The 22,879-nt window shown below is 45.7% G+C and overlaps 1 protein-coding gene across 13 annotated transcripts in view; it reads left to right on the forward strand.

The window, feature by feature from the left end:
- BCL9 (BCL9 transcription coactivator) overlaps positions 1-22,879 on the forward strand; it is a 383,396-nt gene that overhangs the window by 311,025 nt on the left and 49,492 nt on the right. For all 13 annotated transcript variants that reach the window (XM_073617281.1, XM_073617280.1, XM_073617287.1 and 10 more), the window contains 2 exons: positions 2,474-2,785; positions 12,515-12,831. In XM_073617281.1, the coding sequence (XP_073473382.1) occupies positions 2,529-2,785; positions 12,515-12,831 (574 nt within the window). In that variant the 5' untranslated portion in view covers positions 2,474-2,528. The remainder of the gene's footprint in view (positions 1-2,473; positions 2,786-12,514; positions 12,832-22,879) is intronic.

Here is a 22,879-nt window from a genome sequence, read left to right on the forward strand (position 1 = left end):
GCCCGCTCTCTCTCTCTCCTTTCGACCTCTCTGCCCGCTCTCTCTCTCTCCTTTCGACCTCTCTGCCCGCTCTCTCTCTCTCCTTTCGACCTCTCTGCCCGCTCTCTCCTCTCTCCTTTCGACCTCTCTGCCCGCTCTCTCTCTCTCCTTTCGACCTCTCTGCCGCTCTCTCTCTCTCCTTTCGACCTCTCTGCCCGCTCTCTCTCTCTCCTTTCGACCTCTCTGCCCGCTCTCTCTCTCCCCTTTCGACCTCTCTGCCCGCTCTCTCTCTCCCCTTTCGACCTCTCTGCCCGCTCTCTCTCTCCCCTTTCGACCTCTCTGCCCGCTCTCTTCTCTCTCTCCTTTCGACCTCTCTGCCCGCTCTCTCTCTCTCTCCTTTCGACCTCTTCTGCCCTCTCTCTCTCTCTCTCTCTCTCTCCTTTCGACCTCTCTCTCTCCTTTCGACCTCTCTGCCGCTCTCTCGCTCTCCTTTCGACCTTTCTGCCAGTTCTCTCTCTCTCCTTTCGACCTTTCTGCCCGCTCTCTCTCTCTCCTTTCGACCTCTCTGCCCGCTTGCGCGCTCTCTCTCTCTCCTTTCGACCTCTCTGCCCGCTCTCGCGCTCTCTCTCTCTCCTTTCGACCTCTCTGCCCAGCTCTCGCGCTCTCTCTCTCTCTCTCTCTCTCTCTCTCTCCTTTCGACCACTCTGCCCGCTCTCTCTCTCTCCTTTCGACCTCTCTGCCCGCTCTCTCTCTCCCCCTTTCGACCTCTCTGCCCGCTCTCTCTCTCCCCTTTCGACCTCTCTGCCCGCTCTCTCTCTCCCCTTTCGACCTCTCTGCCCGCTCTCTCTCTCCCCTTTCGACCTCTCTGCCCGCTCTCTCTCTCCCCTTTCGACCTCTCTGCCCGCTCTCTCTCTCCCCTTTCGACCTCTCTGCCCGCTCTCTCTCTCCCTTTCGACCTCTCTGCCCGCTCTCTCTCTCCCCTTTCAACCTCTGCCCGCTCTCTCTCTCTCTCCTTTCGACCTCTCTGCCCGCTCTCTCTCTCTCTCGACCTCTCTGCCCTCTCTCTCTCTCTCTCTCTCTCTCTCTCCTTTCGACCTCTCTCTCTCCTTTCGACCTCTCTGCCCGCTCTCTCTCTCTCCTTTCGACCTTTCTGCCAGTTCTCTCTCTCTCCTTTCGACCTTTCTGCCCGCTCTCTCTCTCTCCTTTCGACCTCTCTGCCCGCTCTCTCTCTCTCCTTTCGACCTCTCTGCCCGCTCTCTCTCTCTCTCTTCGACTCTCTGCCGCTCTCCCTCTCTCTCTCTCCTTTCGACCTCTCTGCCCGCTCTCGCGCGCTCTCTCTCTCTCTCTCTCTCTCTCTCTCTCTCTCTCTCTCTCTCCTTTCGACCTCTCTGCCCTCTCTCTCTCTCTCTCTCCTTTCGACCTCTCTGCCCGCTCTCTCTCTCTCTCTCTCTCTCTCTCTCTCTCCTTTCGACCTCTCTGCCCGCTCTCTCTCTCCTTTCGACCTCTCTGCCCGCTCTCTCTCTCTCTCTCTCTCTCTCTCTCTCTCTCCTTTCGACCTCTCTGCCTGCGCTCTCTCTCTCTCTCTCTCTCTCTCTCTCTCTCTCTCTCTCTCTCTCTCTCTCCTTTCGACCTCTCTGCCTGCTCTCTCTCTCTCTCTCTCTCTCCTTTCGACCTCTCTGCCTGCGCTCTCTCTCTCTCTCTCCTTTCGACCTCTCTGCCTGCGCTCTCTCTCTCTCTCTCCTTTCGACCTCTCTGCCTGCGCTCTCTCTCTCTCTCTCCTTTCGACCTCTCTGCCCGCGCTCTCTCTCTCTCCTTTCGACCTCTCTGCCCGCTCTCTCTCTCTCTCTTTCTCTCTCTCTCTCTCTCCTTTCGACCTCTCTGCCCGCTCTCTCTCTCTCTCTCCCCTTTCGACCTCTCTGCCCGCTCTCTCTCTCTCTCTCTCCTTTCGACCTCTCTGCCCGCTCTCTCTCTCTCTCTCTCTCCTTTCGACCTCTCTCTCTCTCTCTCTCTCTCTCTCCTTTCGACCTCTCTGCCCTCTCTCTCTCTCTCTCTCTCTCTCTCTCCTTTCGACCTCTCTGCCCGCGCTCTCTCTCTCTCTCTCTCTCTCCTTTCGACCTCTCTGCCCTCTCTCTCTCTCTCCTTTCGACCTCTCTGCCCGCTCTCTCTCTCCTTTCGACCTCTCTGCCCGCCCGCGCTCACTCTTTAGACATCTTCTTAGTTTGCTGCCAGGTCAATTGCTCTTTGCTGGGTTTGATGTATACAAAAATATGCATTCACTATTAAACACACAGCTGCTGTAGATGAGCGACAACATATGTCTCAGAGTGCGATTTCAGGGTAATCTATCTGGGAAGACTCCCCCAAAACCATGTTTCATCATCAACTTTGCAGATTGTGGTGTTTACTCTGTACTCTCTTCTGGTTACATTTTTGTCTAATATGTTTTTTGAAAACTTTTAACCTAAACTATTTACCTCTTTTTGTGAATTCTCAGTGTGCCCTGGCGATGCACAGCGTTCCCTCTACAGCGAGTGCCACATGTCCGAAGAATGCTGGAACTGCAGGAGGGGAGAGCCCACTTCAACAAGAGAGAGAGAAACAAAAAGGAGAAGGACGAGCAAAAGGACAACACTGACAAAAGTACTTCACAGAAAAATCTACAGAGCCATCTGAAAACCCCCAGCCCTCCCAAGAACCTGGCAAGCCCCACTGCTTCTGTGACTGTGAACTCCGGATCTCTGTCAATGCATTCCAGTAACCCCAAAGTGCGAAACTCCCCATCAGGAAATACAGGAAATACACAGAGGTAAGTAGGCTTCACCACGCATGCATCTGTGTGAAGCTGTCTCTCAGAGTGCATATGAATGTTTCTAGGATAAATATGTGGATGTGTTCTGAATGTCTGGGGGGGGGGGAAAAACAACTCCCATTGGCAGAGGTACAGGAGACGGATGGGTAGAGCTTACAGTATGTGCAGACATTACCCAAATTTAACTCAAACCACCCTCCCATTTTTTCTTTAACCTTGTTACTTTAGCAATAAACAGCTTTTATTACTTCCCGGACATCACCAGGCTTGTAAAATTCTTGCAGAGACAGCTGCTAGTTCCTTTCAAGGTAGGCACACCCCAGAACTACATCTCCCAAGAGCCCTTTACTTACTGTGTGGCAGGCTGTTGGGAGTCAAGGTAGCAGCAGAGGCACTGCATTGGTGTCTACTTAGCAGACACCTGTAGGAGGGAGAGGCTGATGCAGGGTTGTTAGAGGAGGAGGTAGGCGACCATTCTTGCAAGATCCTTGCACAGTGCGGGAAAGTATTACCTTTTAATTTTTTATTTAAAAAAAAAAAACCTCTAGTGTCACTTTAACTAAAGGGCTAGCTGCCGTCATTATACATCTCTACTTTGACGTTAAATACCAGGGTTATGGCAGCAGCTAGCTGCCATATCCCCAGTATTTATAAAAATGGCCGACTGTCCTCATTCCGATTAAAAGTATTCTCTGCGGCGGATTTGCCGTGAGATCACCGTCTCGGTGGTGGGAGAGGGCCCCCTTCCTGCCAAGCTCCGGTCCTCTCCGCCGCTTTCCGGAGCCGTCCGGTTCCTCTCCCCTCACTGCCTGGATGCCGAGTGAGGGAAAGATGGCCCCCGCTCGGCTCCATAGCATTGGAGGGCGGAAGCAACGCTATTCGTTGCTTCCACCCAATGCTCTTAAAGGGGAATTTTTACATTTTCTTTTTTTTTTTATTGCATTTTAGTGTAAATATGAGATCTGAGGTCTTTTTGACCCCAAATCTCAAATTTTTAGAGGTCCTGTCACGTTTTTTTCTATTACAGGGGATGGTTACATTCCTTGTAAAACGGATAAAAGTGGATATATATATATATATATATATATATATATATATATATATATATATATATATATATATATATATATATATATATATATATATATATATTTTTTTTTTTTTTTTTTTTCAAAAGGATGGCATCAAAATAAAAAGTAAAATAAATAAGAAAAAAAATAAATGGAGCGCACCGTCCCGCTGAGCGAGCGTGCAGAAGCAAACGCATACGTAAGTCACGCCCGCACATGTAAACAGTGTTCAAACCACACATGTGAGGTGCGATCGCCGCGATCGTTAGAGCGAGAGCAATAATTCTAGCCCTAGACCTCCTCTGTAACTCAAAACTGGTAACGTGTAGAAATTTTTAAACGTCGCCTATGGAGATTTTTAAGAGTAAAAGTTTGTCGCCATTCCACGAGCAGGCGCAATTTTGAAGCATGTTGGGTATCAATTTACTCGGCGTAACGTTAAAAAAAAAAAAAAAAAAAAAAATGGGCTAACTTTTAGGGCTGGGAGATTTTCTAAAAAAAAAAAAAAATCTGCGATTTTCTTAAAAAGAACTCGATTCACGATTCGAATCTTCTTTTTTTTTTTATTTTTTTGGACACCGCGCCGGTCCTGAGGAGCTGCAGGCAGGAGTTTTTAGGCGAGGCTGCGGCTTCAGGCCTAGTTCGCGGCGTCCGGCCTCGCCTAAAAACTCCTGCCCGCAGCTCCTCAGGACCGGCGAGGTGAAAAAAAAATCTAAAAAAATCGATTTGCTTAAATTTTGAATCGATTTGACCTCTCAACTCGATTCAAGATTTAAATCGATTTTTTCCCCAGCCCTACTTACTTTACTGCTTTTATTTTTTAATTGAAAAAAGTTTTTTTTCCAAAAAAAGTGCGCTTGTAAGACAGCTGCGCAAATACGAAGTGACAAAGTTTTATTCTCTAGGGTGTCTGAAAAAAAAAAAAAGAGATATATATATATATATATATATATATATATATATATATATATATATATATATATATATATATATATATAATGTTTAGGGTTTCCAAGTAATTTTCTAGCAAAAAAAAGATTTTAACTTGTAAACGACGAGTATGAAAAATAGGCCCGGTCCTTAAGTGGTTGTCTCATGGGAGGACTTGGGGCCAATGTTTAGGCCTTGCTAGCAAGCTGAAAGCAATCTCAGTGGGTCCAGGTTGGAGGCCTTTCTAGGTACCTGCTCTTGATGGTGAATTATTATTGCAATACTGATAAGATAAAATCTGAATAAAATAAATGATTCTGTTTTATCTTGGTGTGGTTTTATCAGATCTTGAAAACACTTCAAAATGTATGAATCTCTGCACCTGCAGACCAGGAAAGTTTGCATTCTTAGCTCTTCTTGGCCTCTGATCTGCAGTGATGACCCAATCCTGTCTGCAGATCCCATGAGTAGTTCATGTTTGTGTGGGTGTGTGCACACAGGTAGAGAAATGACATTGCTAGGATGCTAGCGGCTCCACTTTTATGTAAGTAACTTGAAAAACATTCTATTAGCTGGACCCGAGGGCAGGCTTGGGAAACCTTGCTCTTGTAAATATTATTCTGCGTTAGTGGTTGTAAATATAAGTGACTGGCCTCAGGTGATACACAGAGATTAAACAATCTACATAAGTTTGTACCTGTTTATCTGCAGTCTTCTCTCCATCCATTAAAAGTCCAGAATTTCTAAAGCTTGTCTGAGCTGTTAGAAAACGGGGCGGGGAGCTAAAGTTACACTCTGCGGAGCTCAGTGAGGAGAGCTCTGAGAGCTGGTTGGAGGGAAGGGGACACCCCCTCCCCCCCAATCACACAGGAACAGAGCTGAGGCTATCATTCATCTGGAGATCCCTCCCATCATTATTTTTCTCTTGATGTCAGGGAAACTTGTCAGAAGTTCATGCTGATAGAGAAAAGAGGCAGCGGCCAGAAATGACACTTGGTGTTCTGGATTGAGACCAGTACACACTATAAAGGGATGTGCTTTGTTCATATGCCTCCATGGGTAATGTAGTTCCACAAGGCTGGTAGTTACAATTACTCCCAGAGGCATGATGGGACTTGTAGTCCTGCAACAGCTGGAGGCCCCCGGGTTGCCTACCCCTGCATTAGATAGTACAGTGAGTGATTGTTACCTTTTAGAGAAGTGTGTTGCTTTACAGGTTTGCCAGATGAAAAGGGAAAGATAAACAATTTGCAGCCACCATATCTAAGGACTTGATTGGTGTAGATGTGTGCAATTTTATCTATTGGGGTAGGTTGTCTCCCAACCAGTTAAGCAGTGGAGGAAAAATGAGTGGGAGGGAAATGCCAATCTCATTTGTTTAAAGGATTTGCTGGTACCACATCCTCTAAGTGACACAGAAAAAAAAAAGGAAACCCCTAAGAAAAAGGTACACTAAATAGGATTTTTAGGGTACCACACTATCCTTATCTTTAAAAAAGTTGTATTTATTTTTACAAAAGGTAAAAATGTCAAAATCCAAAAAAATATACTGCAGGTACATATAGAACCAACCTCAATGTTCATGGGGAGTAATTCATGTAGATGACAAGGCCCGCTTCTTAAAGAAGAACTAACTGGTGTCTAAAATTACAAAAAAGATATATGTCAAGCCTCATACAAATATGTATCCAGCAATCAGACCAACAATATACAGTATATGATAAATGGAGAGGGATCTCAAGAAAAAAAATTACGACCACAGGCTCCACTATGTCTTAACATATTCTGATATGCTCAATAAATTAAATATCAAGGTAGGACATATTGTAAATACACTTGACAATCAGAGACATAATGGGTCAGCATTTCCAAACTACACCCCCCATTCTCCACATGAAGTAACCATATCTTTCATATGACCCTCGGAATCTAGTATTAGATCTATATACAGTTGTATGCAAAAGTTTAGGAACCCCTGACAATTTCCATGATTGTCATTTTATAAATATTTGGGTGTTTTGATCAGCAATTTAATTTTGATCCATCAAATAACTGAAGGACACAGTAATATTTCAGTAGTGAAATGAGGTTTATTGGAGTAACAGAAAATGCGCAATATGCATCAAAACAAAATTAGACAGGTGCATAAATTTGGGCACCCCAACAGAAAAATCACATCAATATATAGTAGAGCCTCTTTTAGCAGAAATAACAGCCTCTAGACGCTTCCTATAGCCTGTAATGAGTGTCTGGATTCTGGATGAATGTACCGTATTTATCGGCGTATAACACGCACTTTTTTCCCCTTAAAAACGGGAAAATCGTGGGTGCGTGTTATACGCCGATCCCCACTGTCTGTGTGCCGAAAAAGACCGAGCGCCACCGAAAAAGACCAAGCCGAGTGCTCGGTTCCGCTCGCAGTCATGCCGTCCCGCCTCCCCACTGTCTCTGAGAGAATGAGGAGCGAGTGCTGCCGAAAAAGACCGAGCCGAGTGCTCGGCTCCGCTCGCAGTCCCGCCCAGCTCCTATGATGGACATAACACTCCGTCCAATGGCGGGACTGCGAGCCGAGCCGAGTACACAGTACACTCGGCTCGGTCTTTTTCGGCAGCGCTCGCTCCTCATCCTCTGAGACAGCAGGGAGGCGGGGCGGCGTGACGAGCTGAGTACACAGGCTCTGTCTATCTCCGGCGGCAAATTTTAAAGAATTAAATGCTGCAAACGGCACATGGCACTGGGCAAGGCTGTATATGACAATGGGCAATGCTGCAAATGGACAACGATCATGCTGCAATGATGGACAAGGCTGCAGATGGACACTGATGAGGCTGCATTGATTGGCATTTAAATGTAAGTTTTTTTTTCCTTAAACTTCCCTTCTAAAAGTTTTTTTCCCTTACAACGGCCTCCTAAACTTGGGGTGCGTGTTATACGCCGATAAATATGGTATTTTGGACCATTCTTCCTTACAAAACATCTCCAGTTCAGTTAGGTTTGATGGTTGCCGATCATGGACAGCTCGCTTCAAATCACCCCACAGATGTTCAATGATATTCAGGTCTGAGGACTGGGATGGCCATTCCAGAACATTGTACTTGTTCCTGTGCATAAATGCCTGAGTAGATTTTGAGTAGTGTTTTGGGTCGTTGTCTTGTTGAAATATCAAGCCCCGGCGTAACTTCAACTTTGTGGCTGATTCCTCAACATTATTCTCAAGAATCTGCTGATATTGAGTGGAATCCATGCGACCCTCAACTTTAACCAGATTCCCAGTACCGGCACTGACCACACAGCCCCACAGCATGATGGAACCTCCACCAAATTTTACTGTGGGTACCAAGTGTTTTTCTTGGAATGCTGTGTTCTTTTGCCGCCATGCATAGCGCCCCTTGTTATGACCAAATAACTCAATCTTTGTTTCATCAGTCCACAGCACCTTATTCCAAAATGAAGCTGGCTTGTTCAAATGTGCGTTTGCATACCTCAAGCGACTCGGTTTGTGGCGTGTGTGCAGAAAAGGCTTTTTCCACAGCACTCTCCCATACAGCTTCTCCCTGTGCAAAGTGCGCTGAATTGTTTAAGGATTCACAGTGACTCCTTCTGCAGCAAGTTGATGTTGTAGGTCAGGGATATGCAATTAGCGGACCTCCAGCTGTTGTAGAACTACAAGTCCCATGAGGCATAGCAAGACTCGGACAGCCACAAGCATGACACCCAGAGGCAGAGGCATGATGGGACTTGTAGTTTTGCAACAGCTGGAGGTCCGCTAATTGCATATCCCTGTTGTAGGTCTATGGAGGTGATCCGTGGGCTGTTTTTGACCGTTCTCACCATCCTTTGCCTTTTGCCTCTCCAATATTTTATGTGGCCTGCCACTTCTGGCCTTAACAAGAACTGTGCCTGTGGTCTTCCATTTCCTCACTCTGTTCCTCACAGTGGACACTGACTGCTTATATCTCTGCGATAACTTGTTGTAGCCTTCCCCTAAACCATAATGTAGAACAATCTTTGTTTTCAGGTCATTAGAGTTGTTTTAAGGCCCCCATGTTGCCACTCTTCAGAGGAGAGTCAAAGAACAACTTGCAATTGGCCACCTTTAAATACCTTTTCTCATGATTGGATGCACCTGTCTATGAAGTTCAAGGCTTAATGAGCTCACCAAACCAATTGTGTGTTCCAATTAATCAGTGCTAAGTAGTTACAGGTATTCAAATCAACAAAATGTCAAGGGTGCCCAAATTTATGCACCTGTCTAATTTCGTTTTGATGCATATTGCGCATTTTCTGTTCATCCAATAAACCTCATTTCACTACTGAAATATTACTGTCCGTTATTTGATAGATCAAAATGAAATTGCTGCCCCAAAACACCCAAATATTTATAAATGACAATCATGGAAATTGTCATGGGTTCCTGAACTTTTGCATACAACTGTAGTACGTAAGTGTTTGCAAACCCTCATTTGTTATTTTAAAAAAAATGCCTATATTTACCTGCCTTGTGCAATCCTTTTGAACAAAGCAGCCCTTATCTACTTCCAGGGTGCCCCACCGGTGCTCCAGGCTCCTCCTCTTCATCGAATGCCCCTCACGGAGAGCCACTTTCCCGGGGGGGCACCCATGCGGGCTCGCTCCTGAGTCCCACTGCTGAGTCCATTGATAGAGACAGCTGGACTTTGCCCTGCTCCGTGTCACTAGATTTGAATGATGGCAGCGGGAACCAATAGCTCCTGCTGCTATCAATCCGTCCAATGTGGAGAGAGACAGTGGATGGAGCCGCTGCGCTCGTGCACATCACTGGATCGGGTAAGAAAAAGGGGGCAGTGTGGGTGGGGGGGGGGGGGGGGGCCTGCAGCACAGAAGGTTTTTGCCCTTCATGAAAACCCTTGAGGCTTTACAACCACTTTATGGAAGTGATGAGGTCCCTGCTGATGGGCACTGATAGGTGACACTGATGTGGCACTGGTGGGCATAGATTGGCAGTGCAGTGATAATTGGGACCCTGATAATCAGTGCCCTGATTATCATTGTACATGTCCCTTTTTAGAGAAGCCGGTTATCGGCTCTCTTCTCCGACCCTAATGCTGTCGGCATGAGGAAAGGAGTGCTGGTAACCAGTTTCTGTTTACATCCGTGATTGAACACAGCTGATCACGTGGTTAATAGCCGCTAGTTGGCTCTTAACCTCAATCTGTGATCAAGTGTCCTCCGGACACATCGATCACAGAGCGCACTGCCCCCATGCCCTGCAGCAGGCTCGATCACGTGAGGCAATCGTATGGTGATCTCCCAGAACTAGCCATCTGTGCTGTACCTGTCATTTGGCTATAGCGCAGTCAGCAAGTGTCTAATGATATCTTTGGTGGTTGGACTTCTACTTTTTTTTTTTTTTCACAGGAATGGTTTCCTGGGAATCGAGGTACGCAGTGTTTGATATTTAGTATCTGACAAAGTACAGTAACCTAATGCAAATTTAACCACTTGCTTACTGGGCACCTAAACCCCCCTCCTGCCCAGACTAATTTTTAGCTTTTAGCGCTGTCACTTGTTAAACGAAAATTGTGCGGTTATACAACACTGTACCCAAATGAAATTTTTATCATTTTTTTTTAGAGCTTTTTTTTTTTTTTTTTTTTTTTTGGTGGTATTTGATCACCTCTGGGTTATTTTATTTTTTGTTAAAAAAATTAAGAGACCGAAATGTAAAAAAAATACAAAATCGTTTTATATTTTGTTAATAAACTTTGCAAACAGGTTTTTTTTTCTCCTTCATTAATGCGCGCTGATGAGGCTGCCCTGATGGGCACCAATGCTGGGTGGCAGTGATGGGCACCAATGCTGGGTGGCAGTGATGGGCACCAATGCTGGGTGGCAGTGATGGGCACCAATGCTGGGTGGCAGTGATGGGTGGCTGGCACTTATGCACTGATTCTTGGCACTGTGTGGGCACTGGCAGGTGGCACCGATGTCCCTTGCTGAGGCCGGTGATCGTCCTGTTTTTCTCCTCACACTGTCAGCGTGAGGAGAAAAAGAAAAAACGATAACCGATCTTCTGTTTACATCACGTGATCAGCTGTCATTGGCTGACGGCTGGAAAAGAAGAAAGGTAACAGCGCTCTCTGCAGGGACAACTCAATCCATACACCAGGTCCACTCACAGGTGTGTCCCAACACACTCCAATGCAACAGTAATAAGGAGAGCCCTCAAAACTGTGATCCTTGAAGTGACAGCTGATCACGTGGTAAGGGGCCAGGATCAGCCCCTTACTCCGACCTGTCAACACCTGAGTCTCTGACTCAGTGATCACAGCGCACGCCCTGCAGGGGGCACGCGGGAAGCGTGCAAAGGGGAGGACGTCTAGTGACGTACTCCCCGCAAAGTAGAGCTGCACTGTAGCTGTCATTCCACTATAGCGTGGATCTGAAGGAGTTAATGCGCCCACGCTTCCTTTTTTACTTGTTGCTAGGACATAGGCAACACCTGCTGCCTAGTGTCTTTTGTTGCCAGGATGCAGGCGGCCCCTACCATCTAGCCTTCCTGGTTGCAAGGATGTAGGCGGCCCCCTGCTGCATAGCGTCCCTGCTTGCTAGGAAGCTAGTGTTGTTGCTTGTCTCTGAGAAGCACCTGGTTTTCAGGACGAGGGCTGTCAATTGTAGTTGAATATTTTGTCTCCTTGCTTGATGCACAGCCGGAAAGGGGGAGGGGAGCACCATCGATCGTGCTATCACAACAGTGTGACAAGCTAGAAATACGCCTAGGGGACAGGATAAAAAGAAATGTGTAGTGAAACTTCTTTAACACTGATATTTTTCCTCGACTGCATTTCTTCCATTCCCTGACAGGGAACATTTTACTGGTTCTCATGTAAAGTCTTATTTGTGTCTAGAGTAAAGGTAAGGTGCAGATGTGTCTGTCCCTTTTTTGGAGCTGTGCTTTGTGATATCACTGTTTACTCTGAACTGAACATGATGTTTTCTATTCTTTGTGTACATAGAAACAGGCTTTTGTATTGACCCAACAGGACTAGTGGATCTCATGTGACCAGGACCAAAGCCATTGATTGGCCGTATGTCGGGCATTCGGTGTAACTGCTGTGCTCTGCTTTCTCATACTTTTCAATAAGGCAGTGCAAAGGGTAATGCTGGACAGTGACCTGTAAGACGGAATCTAATTTTGGATGTTGTCATCTAATCGGACAAAAGCACAGAATTTTGAAAGATGATTTTTGATTGGTGGTTCTGATCTAATGTGTGCATGGCTTTTTCCCTTCATCAATCTGTAGATTTATGCAAAACAAACATTTAGTTTAGTTCCATGTCAGAAAAATAGTAGACCATTAGTGTGTACAAGGGAGGTCCCTTTCATACAGCTAGGAAAGCACAAGTTTAACACTTTTACATTAGTTGCTTATTACCTTTATAGATTTATAATAGAAGGATTTTACCCATGAAAGCTTACTAGCTGAAAGTGTAACCTCCCTTTAAATGTTCATGGTGACACTGTTTTGCATTCTCCTGTTTGCAAAATTTATCAAAGTGTACATCGGAGATTAGCCTTTTGTGTATTCATGGCTTATGATTCACCAAATAAATGAAGCATTTAATATTAATGCAGAAACTCATTAGGTTACATTGTGGAAAGCTTGAAAATTTGTAATTTACTCGGCAAGTTGTAAACCTAAAATTCCCTTTTTTTTTTTTTTTTTTTTTTGTTTTTATCTTGCAGCAGCCCAAAATCCAAACCAGAGGTTATGGTCCACCCTCCTACCGTGATGTCTCCATCTGGCAACCCCCAGCTGGACGCGAAATTCTCCAGCCAGGGAAAACAGGCGAGCTCCACCAGCCAGTCGCAAGCGTCTCCTTGTGACCCAAAGAGTGGCAACCACACCCCCAAACCGCTGCAAGGTCCTGGGGGCAGCATGGGACTTAAGAACGGGGCCGGGAATGGAGCCAAAGGGAAAGGCAAAAGGGAAAGGAGCATCTCTGCGGAATCGTTTGACCAGAGAGACCCAGGAACTCCCACTACAGACTCCGAAATTAAAGGTAGGCTGGGCTGTCGTAACAAAAAAATGTAAAGGGTAAGATAGGTGGCACTGGATCCCCAGAAAGAGTTCAGTGTATAATCGAGTTGGCGAGATAGGAGTGTATTAACACTGGACAGTAGACTTGGATATACAGAAGGGTCTGCAAAATCTCTTCCTATTCCAAAAATGTTTTATTTTATTAAAACCTAGTTAAAATTCATGTGTATAACCAATGTGTTTCTGGGGTCTCAAGGTTTCCCTCGTAATCTTGATTTGAAATATTTGTTAAAATTGGACTCCTAGACACTGTGAAGACACCAAATGGTGTAGTGTGAACAAGCATGCTCCTCGACAGTTGTATGTTGGATTCCTGAAAATTGAATAGCTTAGAGCCCTTTCACACTGGGGCGGTTTGCAGGCGCTATTGCGCTAATAATAGCGCCTGCAAACCGACCCAAAAGTGCCGCTGCTTTCATTCCAGTGTGAAAGCCCCGAGGGCTTTCACACTGGAGCGGTACGCTAGCAGGACGGGAAAAAAAGTCCTGCTAGCAGCATCTTCGGAGCGGTGAAGGAGCGGAGTGTATACCGCTCCTTCACCGCTCCTGCCCATTGAAATCAATGGGACGGCGTGGCTATACCGCCGCTTTGCGGTGGTATTTAAACTTTTCTCGGCCGCTAGCGGGGGGTTAAACCGCCACGCTAGCGGCCGCATACCGACGGTAAAACGCCGCTAATAATAGCGGCGTTTTACCGCCGACGCCGCCCCCGCCCCAGTGTGAAAGGGCTCTTACAGAAAGGGGGGGGGTTGCAAGTTGAAATTGTTCTGCATCCCTTCCCTATGGATAGACAAATTCAGGAACCAGTCAATCATTGAGCACCATAAAGTTAAAGTGTCTGCTTCCATTAAAAACAAAGCCAAAACACAAATTTAGCACGGTCTGCAAAATGTGGTTTTTTTTTTTGTTTTTTTTTTTGTTTTTTTTTTAAGCCGTCGTCTGGTTCTGGTCTGGATATTGGTATTGTTTTGCGATTCTGTAAAGTTTTAATTAAGTTGATCCAAAGAAGGCAAATCAATGGCGTTGGTCCAAAAGAAGGCAAATCTGAAACCCTCGTTAAGTAAACACCTGACCTACAAGGTTGACAGGGAACCAGTTGTTATTTAGATTTATTTATTTTAAAATAGGGTTGGGTCTGTTTTCACCAGCGGCACCTATTATTGGTATATTATTTACATTGTAGCTCTGAACTTTCTGTCCATCCTAGTCCTTTTTTATGGGATCCAAAGAAGGGAGTCAGTTTTTGGTTTCTTAAGTTTTAACACCTTCAAGCCCCACTTGGATATGGCTTCCCTGGTGTTTAGCTCCAGTAACTTTGGGTCACCAGCAAGCAAGCAAGGCCATTCAGCTCGTCTCCCTGCTGGGGAAGTCCACTCTTTGTGGTTCCCTCTTCATTTCTCATAGATGTTCCCTCTACTTCCCCTTCCAGGGCTGGTAGGATATGCAGGGAATTCCCTCCCTAACCTTTTTTCCTTTTTATGGGTGAAGTCATTCATTTTCAGCCTCCCTCCTCTGAGTCATTTGGATGTTCTCTATGTACCAAGAAGCCCCAGGAGCAACTTATCGGTCTCTTGCAAAAGGAATGAGGTGGTTCCCTCTCTCCTCCCCAGGGGGGTGTTTCTTGGTCTGGTCGGTCCTAATTTTTGTTATTTCCATATGGTTCCCCAGATGAAGACTGTTCCTGCTTCAGTGGGGGATCCTACTCGGAGTCCGTGTTCTGACCTGAGTTGCATTGGACATCATCTGAGAGCTGCAAGAGTGGCACTTCTGTGCCACTCTTGACTCCACTGTCACTATTAGAGACAAGACCTTCCCTGCTGGAACTCAACAGTGAAGGTCTGTGTTTAAGTCTCCTCTGTTCTTGCTTGGCGGGAAGTAGCTATTGCAGGATGGTCATGTGCTTCCTAGGGTTGCCACCAGGCGTAACTTTCTGGAACCCTGCAGCAGACATCCCTTCGGGCGGCCCTGATGCGACCCAATCCCCAGGAGGCAGGTCCACTTTTTACAGCTGGGCTGGAGCCTCTTGAGGAAGCTCCATCAGTTTCCTTCATTCCTTTACCTACACTAACACCTGGTTAGTGTTCAACCATCTTCTGAATGTGGAAAAACCAGTTCTCAGCCAAAAGGTTGCAAAAGCTGATCAGTGTATTCTGTTGTCAGAATACAATAGAACAGTGGAGAGGTCCCTTCATCAACATCGCTTGTGTTGACGTGGGGATCTGTCAGTTTTAGGTTCCTACCCCTCAAACCCCTGTACAGGATGTTGGTTTGGATGGTTCTTTGAATTTTGTGTTTTGGAAGCGAGTTGAAGCAGGATTGCAGTGTTGTCTGTCAAACCAAAGGATGCCCCCCTTCCTTATTTGGATTGTAGGTGTCCGAGCCGTTCAACTTCTAGGCCCTTGTTTGCATCTGTGTGGACTGCAATACAGCCTTGTTTCTGCCCACTCTTTTGTTGGGTGGCGTTCACACAGCATCTTTTAGATTAACGTTGGGGTGAGTGTCCTTGGTTCCCTACCCAGTCTTGGGGGGGGGGGGGGGCGCGCATCGCTTATGTTGTCTATCCTTGCCTTGGTTTCAATTTGGTGGTCATTTAAGGTAATCCCTGAATTCTCAGGCTTGGGTCTTTTGTTGGCCAGCTGGCCTTCTCTTTGGACCTGCTTGCTGTCGAACATTCCCTCTTATTGACATATTTTTCTTTCTTGGGACTTGGCCCAGTAAGTGTTTACCCTTGACCACTTCTATTGGACTGAATACTCCTTTCAGGTAGTTCTTCTTCCAACCGGTTGATGGACCATTTTTCTTGCTTGTTTGGCCCTATGGCTCCCTCAGGTTGAAACTTCCTCTTAATGGTGTTTTCACTGTCATGATTTAAAACGCCAGTTTGGTCCTTTGTGCCCCCCCCGCCCCTTTAGTGGCAGCTCTCCTGGCTTGCTAAAGACCTCGCCTCATTTGGCCTGAATTTGGGCATTGGTCCTTCTATATAAGGATTGCTCCCAAATTTCTTCGAGTCTGTGGCTGTTGCCCATATTTCAATTGGAATGCTTTTGGAAAACCCAATAGTTAAAGGAGTTAGAAAGACAGAAGGTTTTTGTATCTTAATGCATTCTATGCATTAAGATAAAAAACCTTCTGTGTGTATCAGCCTCCTCAGCACCCCCAATTACTTACCTAAGCCCCATCTCTCTTCAGCGATGTCCACGAGTGTCTAAGCCACCCGGGACAATCTTCCTGATTGGCTGAGACACAGCAGCAGCTCCACTGGCTCCCCACGGCTGTCAGTCAGCCAATCGGGGGAGAGAGGGGGCGGGGCCAGGTCAGGGCTCCATGTCTGAATGGATACACAGAGCTCTGACTCGGCTTGTGTGCCCCATAGAGAGCTGCTGGCTGAGGGGACACTCAATAGGACTGAGGAGCCAGGAGTTTAGTTCTTAGAGGGGAGCTATCAGATTTCATTGCTGTCTGTGCCCCCGTTTACCATTTATCATTGAAAGTAAAAGAAAATCCCAAATTTTGGGTTGTCTCCAGAAAAGTAATGCAGGGAAATTCTTCCAATGGGGACACTGATGACCTGGGGATCCCCAAGAGATTCTCTTAATTTGAAGGGATTTCCTCTCACTTCCTGTTTTGGCTATGGGACAGGAAGTAATGGGACAAAAAGGTCAAAAAATAAACCAAAGATACCTTACTCTATCCAAAATGGGGGGGGGGGGGTTTGCCTATAGTTCTAATTTAATTTTGATGTCCATCAATAGACGCTGGCGAAAATAATTATATATATGTGTATTGAGGGACACACATCCTGCCCCTCTGCGTTTTTCTCTACTGGCCTTGTGTACTGACTGCTTACAAAACTGAAGTGTACTGGGTGGAGAAGTATTTTTATATGGGAACTGGCTTACAACTTTTTTTTGTTTACAAGTGTCACAACCTCCTGTAGGCAGCACATTACAACACACATGGACTGTCAGATTCCTTCTGCAAGAAAGCGGACGGTCCATTGAGAAAGTGTACACAGACTCTCAGCTGCTATAGAGACCAAGAGTCTGTTTACAGGTCATTGCTGTAAGTCTTATGTCAGTAGCTGTGAACGGGTTAATAAAGAGCTACTATTTGAAAGTGCAGTAGCACCTCGGAATCCATCTTTTACTGGTTTGACTTTAGCGCAGTGAATTCTGGTTGCTTGGGTTACTGTTCTTTAACCACTTCAGCCCCGGAAGGGATTACCCCCTTAATGACCAGGCCATTTTTTGCGATACGGCACTGCGTCGCTTTAACTGACAATTATGCGGTCATGTGAGGCTGTACTCAAACAAAATTGAGGTGCCCCCCCACACACACACAGAGCTTTGATATTGGTATTGATCACCTCTGCAGCTTTTATTTTTTGCGCTATAAAGAAAAACAAAAATCCCAATTTTTGAAAAGAAACAATATTTTTTTGCGGTAATATCCAAAAAAAAAAACCAAACAAATTTCTTCATCAGTTTAGCCAATCTACATAATTTTGGTTTAAAAAAATCACTAAGCATATATTGATTGGTTTGCACTAAAGTTATAGCTACAAAATAGGGGATATATTTATGGCATTTTTTATATATATATATATATATATATATATATATATATATATATATATATATATATATATATATATATATATTTTAGTAATGGCGGTGATCAGCGATTTTTAGTGGGACTGCGACATTGTGGCGAACAGATTGGACATTTTGGACACTTTTTTGCGACCAGTGACATTATTACAGCGATCAGAGCTAAAAATAGCTACTGATCACTGTATAAATGACATTGGCAGGGAAGGGGTTAACACTAGGGGGCGATCAAGAGTATAAGTGTTCCCTAGGGAGGTGTTTCTGTGGGGGGAGGGGACTGACTGGGAGTAGAGAGAGATCGCTGTTCCTGATCACTAGGAACAGACTATCTCTCTCTACTCCCCTATCAGAACGGGGATATGTTTGTTTACATCGACAGATCCCCGTTCTGGCTCTCTGAGGAGAGATCGCGGGTGGCCGGCTGCCACGCTCATCGGCTCCTGCTAGAGTAGAGCCATTAAAGGGACCTCCGTACTGACGGCGATTTGCGCAGCCGAGATAGCCTGCCGCAGTATAACTGCGGCGGCTGGTCGGCAAGCTGTTAAAAATTGGTACTTTAAGGGGAAAAAAAATAATGTATAAAGGTCAGAAAAGTCATATTTTTTTCCATATCTGGGTCTCTGGGTATTGAAACAAAAGGGTCGGTATGACAGCCAGGCAACTGGCATTTCCAGAATGACAGGTCAGCAGTGGCAGCCACCAATGTTTTGCTTCAATGTTAATCTTATCCAATTGTGTAGCGACATGGTTCTGTATAGTTGATTGTTTATGTAGATCTCCTTATTGCATGTGGTTAGTAGTGCAGTGATTGGGCCTTTTTAGTATTCCTTTTTCAGTCTATGACAGCAATGTGCTCTGACAACAGTAGAGTGTCTGTCGGCCTTTTTCAACCTTTACATCAGTAAAGAACCCTTTAAAACTTTCAGGTCCCAGGGAGCCCCCCACTAATAATTATATCTACAACTTGCAGGACATTAGTGTAACATGTTAAAGTGACACTAAACTCTGGTTAAAAAAAAAAAAATTCCAACACGCTCGGCCTCCTCCAAATCTTTTTATTTGTTTTTGTTTTTTTTGGGATTTGTAGTGTGCCTAGAGCAGTGCACATGACTGCAACTAACATACATGGGGCCAGCAAGTAGATGTATATGGATTATTTGTGAAACATAAGGATATTGTTTAGTGTCACTTTAAGTTGTGGATGTAAGAACGAATAGAAGAACAAGAACGGTGCTACGATTAGCATATTGGACACCTAGAGCTGCTTTGTACGCCAGAGAAAAACTAGAAGAAAATTGCAAATCCTCACACATCCTCACACGTGCCCATTTATGTTGGTGTTAAGTAACGTGTCCATTGATCATCCGTGGTCAGTGGGAGGAGGACTGCCTTACACTGGGGCACAGCGGAAAGAATGACCCCTTACATGGTTGATCAGTGGGAAGAATGCCCCCCCCCTACATTGGTGGTCAGTAGGGCTCGGCGGGGAAGGCGGCCCCCCGTGAAATTGGGGCTCGGTGGGGAAGGCGGCCCCCCGTGAAATTGGGGCTCGGCGGGGAAAGGTGGCCCCCCCGTGAAATTGGGGCTCGGCGGGGAAGGCGGCCCCCCCGTGGAATTGGGGCTCGGCGGGGAAGGCCCCCCCCCGTGGAATTGGGGCTCGGCGGGGAAGGCGGCCCCCCTGTGGAATTGGGGCTCGGCGGGAAAGGCGCCCCCCCGTGGAATTGGGGCTCGGCGGGGAAGGCGGCCCCCCCCCCGTGGAATTGGGGCTCGGTGGGGAAGGGCCCCCCCCCCCCCCCGTGGAATTGGGGCTCGGTGGGGAAGGCGGCCCCCCCGTGGAATTGGGGCTCGGCGGGGAAGGCGGCCCCCCGTGGAATTGGGGCTCGGCGGGGAAGGCGGCCCCCCCGTGGAATTGGGGCTCGGCGGGGAAGGCGGCCCCCTTGGAATTGGGGCTCGACGAGGAAGGCAGCCCCCATAAAGATAGTTGCACAGTTCATTGGTAACTTACCTTTAGAGGCAGGAATTGCTCATTGTAGAGGATCCCTACGGTCCCACAGAACTCTAGTTAGGCCCCTTTCACACTGGGGCGGTGGGGGCGTCGGCAGTACAACAGCGCTGCTGTACCGTCATTCTTGTAGCTGTATGCACCCGAATAAGGGTTAAAATCCCTCGTACAGCGCGGCTATAGCCGCGCTGTCCCATTGATTTCAATGGGCAGGAGCGGTTTAGGAGCGGTGAATACACCGCTCCTTCACCGCTCCAAAAAAGCAGTTTGCAGGACTTTTTTCACCGCCCTGCCTGCGCACCACTTCAGTGTGAAAGCCCTCGGGCTTTCACACTGAACAAACAGCGGAGGCTGTTTAGGGGCGGTTTGCAGGCGGTATTTTTAGCGCAATACCGCCTGCAAACCGCCCCAGTGTGAAAGGGGTCTTAGCAAAGGCCGTTCTAGGTGGAAACTTACCTTTTTGTAGCTCTCAGTAAGGAAGGGAAATGTACAAGTCTGTGCATTAATTCAAATCCTGATCATATGTAAACATCAGGCAGGTAAAAAAAAAAAGGTCAAAGTTGCAGCTAAAGTTACTACTAGATAAACTTCTCGGTGTTAGTCCTGTTCCTATGTTTGGTGATTTTGTCCATAGAATATAGAATCTCTTTGTGCTTTGTGTCTGTAATGTGGTGATCCGGGAGATAGACGACAAGCCTCTGTTTTGCTCTTTTGTCATTGAAAATACCTTTTTGACCTCTGACATTTTACTGCCCAAATGTGGGATTTTCTGTTCATTTTTTTTTTTTGTATTTAATTGTAGAAGACGTTGTATAATTTCCTTTATTGAATAAAACGTGATGCTCACTGGGGGAGTTGGCGTGCGCCTGCAGGGTATTCCTATAGTGAGATCATCATGAAACTCTCTAGTGAGAGGGCCGCCCAGGAGAGCCGGATCACATTTCACACACACTACACTCATTCCTCTGTGGAAATCCACTGCTAGACACTCATAGCATCCCATTCCGCATTACTAACAAAAGGATTGCACCAAGGAATTCTCTGCTTTAAACAAGGCCTACCAAAGGCCGAGGGTTTTCACTAGAAATGCCAGATAGATAGATAGATAGATAGATAGATAGATATAGATATATATAGATATATATATAGATATATATATATATCTATATATATATCTATATATATATATATATCTATATATATATATATCTATATATATATGTGTATATATATATATGATTTATTTATATAATATATGAAATTTAAAGTTTACTACACTGTTATCTGCAGGTATTTTCTATTGTGTAGATATAATTGTGAATAACAGTTTTAGCGTTACTGGCTGCAATCTGCTTTTTACTTCATTATTATTTATTTTTTGCCCTGGAATAGGGCTGCTTGAAAACAACAAAATACTAATCTGATGTTTTGCTTAAAAAAAATTGTTTCTGGGAAAGGGGGATAAAACTCCTATAGGTAAGAAGTACGGGCGCACATAGAGGTGCCACATAGCTGAAGCGACCTTGAAAATTCTCCTCTCGTGTCTGAATCCCAGCCTACTCCCATATTCATGGCGATGCTTGCCTGCCCCCTCTCACCGTCTGTACATTCCTATTGGCAGGTTGGACTCGCCATAATATTGGCCAGTATGGATGAAAAGAAAACCGGAGGGGGGGGGGGGGTGCAATAGTTCCCCCTTCTATGACAGGGCCTCTTTAATGGAACCTTTCAGGATGGATGTTAAGCTAGCCATAGACGGTTCAGCAGAAACCAGCCAAGATTTGAACCATTTATGGGCAGGCTGGAATGTTCCTGATTGATCAACTTGGGTACAAACAGCCTGTTGGATTTCACATGCGACTTTTTTTTTTGCTAGCGGCTTTTAAAGCTGCTAGCAATAATCACTGTGTTCTCCAGGTGGGGATGGCTTCCCCTGCCCCCCCCCCCCCCCCCCCAATGGTTCCATGGGAGGGATTACTTCAACACTGACTGTTGATGGGGGAGTCGAGCGATTTTTTTTTTTTTTTTTTTTTTTTTTTTTTTTTTTTTTTTTTTTTCTTCCCCTCTCTCTGCAACCAGTGCAGGAAAGAAAATCTATGGCCGGCCTTATAGTGGTTAAGTCACTACTGACAAATCCTGTAATCTCCTCTTAAAGGATGAGATAATGTGCAGTAACTGTTTTTTTTTTTATTATTATTGTGGAAAATACCTAATTTGGGCACTCAAGTGACCGGGCCTGCTCACGTGACCGGGCCTGCTCTCTCCTTCCCTGCACTGAGCACTACAGCGGGAGGGCCCAAGATCCCCCCGCTGACATCAGCCAGGAGGAGAGCTGCTGGAGGTCACATGAATGCCCAGCGGCGCTGTAAATCGGGTATTTTGCAGAATTAAAAAAAAAAAAGTTACTGCCCATTATATCATCCTGTAAGAGAGCGGATTACAGCATTGGTCAGTAGTAATGTTAGACTCCCGAGCTGACGGAGAGAGGAGAGCAGCTGGCTGACACAGGTACTTAACCTGACCACAGTAATCATGGATGAGCAGCCATGATTACCGTGGTCAGCACACTAAGAGGTACACAGGAACAGGCAGGATCAACCAGGTTTTTTTTAGAATCTAGAGAGGGACAAATGACACGGCACAAGCACTATGCTGTGTATCATGCTTGAAAGCAGGGATATACAATTGGCAGACCCCCAGCTGTTGCAGAACTACAACTCCCACGAGGCATAGCAAAACTCTGACAGCCACAAGCATGACACCCAGAGGCAGAGGCATGATGGGACTTGTAGTTTTGCAACAGCTGGAGGTCCGTTATTTGCATATCCCTGCTTTTTTTTTTTTTTTTACAACCACTTTCTTGGCCCCCCTCCAGGCTTCTTTCTAGTACTGGGGGATGCTGTTTGTCTGATTTCCTGGAAGCAGAGCTAGTTGAAAGGACAAGCATACCTTTGCAGCATCACCCGGAAATAACATTGCTTTCTGAAGTCAGGTAGTGGTAGTGCTGGATGCGTAGCCTTAGCTCTGCCAGTTAAAGAAAAAAAATAAACCCACAAAACATTTGTTAAATTATATTAGATCTGCCATTTGTGAAGGTGGATGCAAAGACTAGAACAATACATTATTGATCTTGGTGACTTATGCCTGGTACACAAAATGAGATTATCAGACGTATGATCGTCCTTTTTTTTTTTTTTTTGCATGCTAATCTCATATCAAAAATTAAATGTTTACTAAAGTGACAAATTCATATACTACAGAATAAAAATTCGAAAGTGATATAATGTACTGTATTTTTGAATGACAACTGTACTGATTAAACGAAAATTGTACGATCCGGTGTCTAAGGAGAACTTTTCCTGCTTGTCCCATTGGATAATTTCAGATTGAAAAAAGGAG

Source organism: Aquarana catesbeiana, linkage group LG02, assembly GCF_042186555.1.
Source record: "Aquarana catesbeiana isolate 2022-GZ linkage group LG02, ASM4218655v1, whole genome shotgun sequence".
NCBI classification, from domain to species: domain Eukaryota; kingdom Metazoa; phylum Chordata; class Amphibia; order Anura; family Ranidae; genus Aquarana; species Aquarana catesbeiana.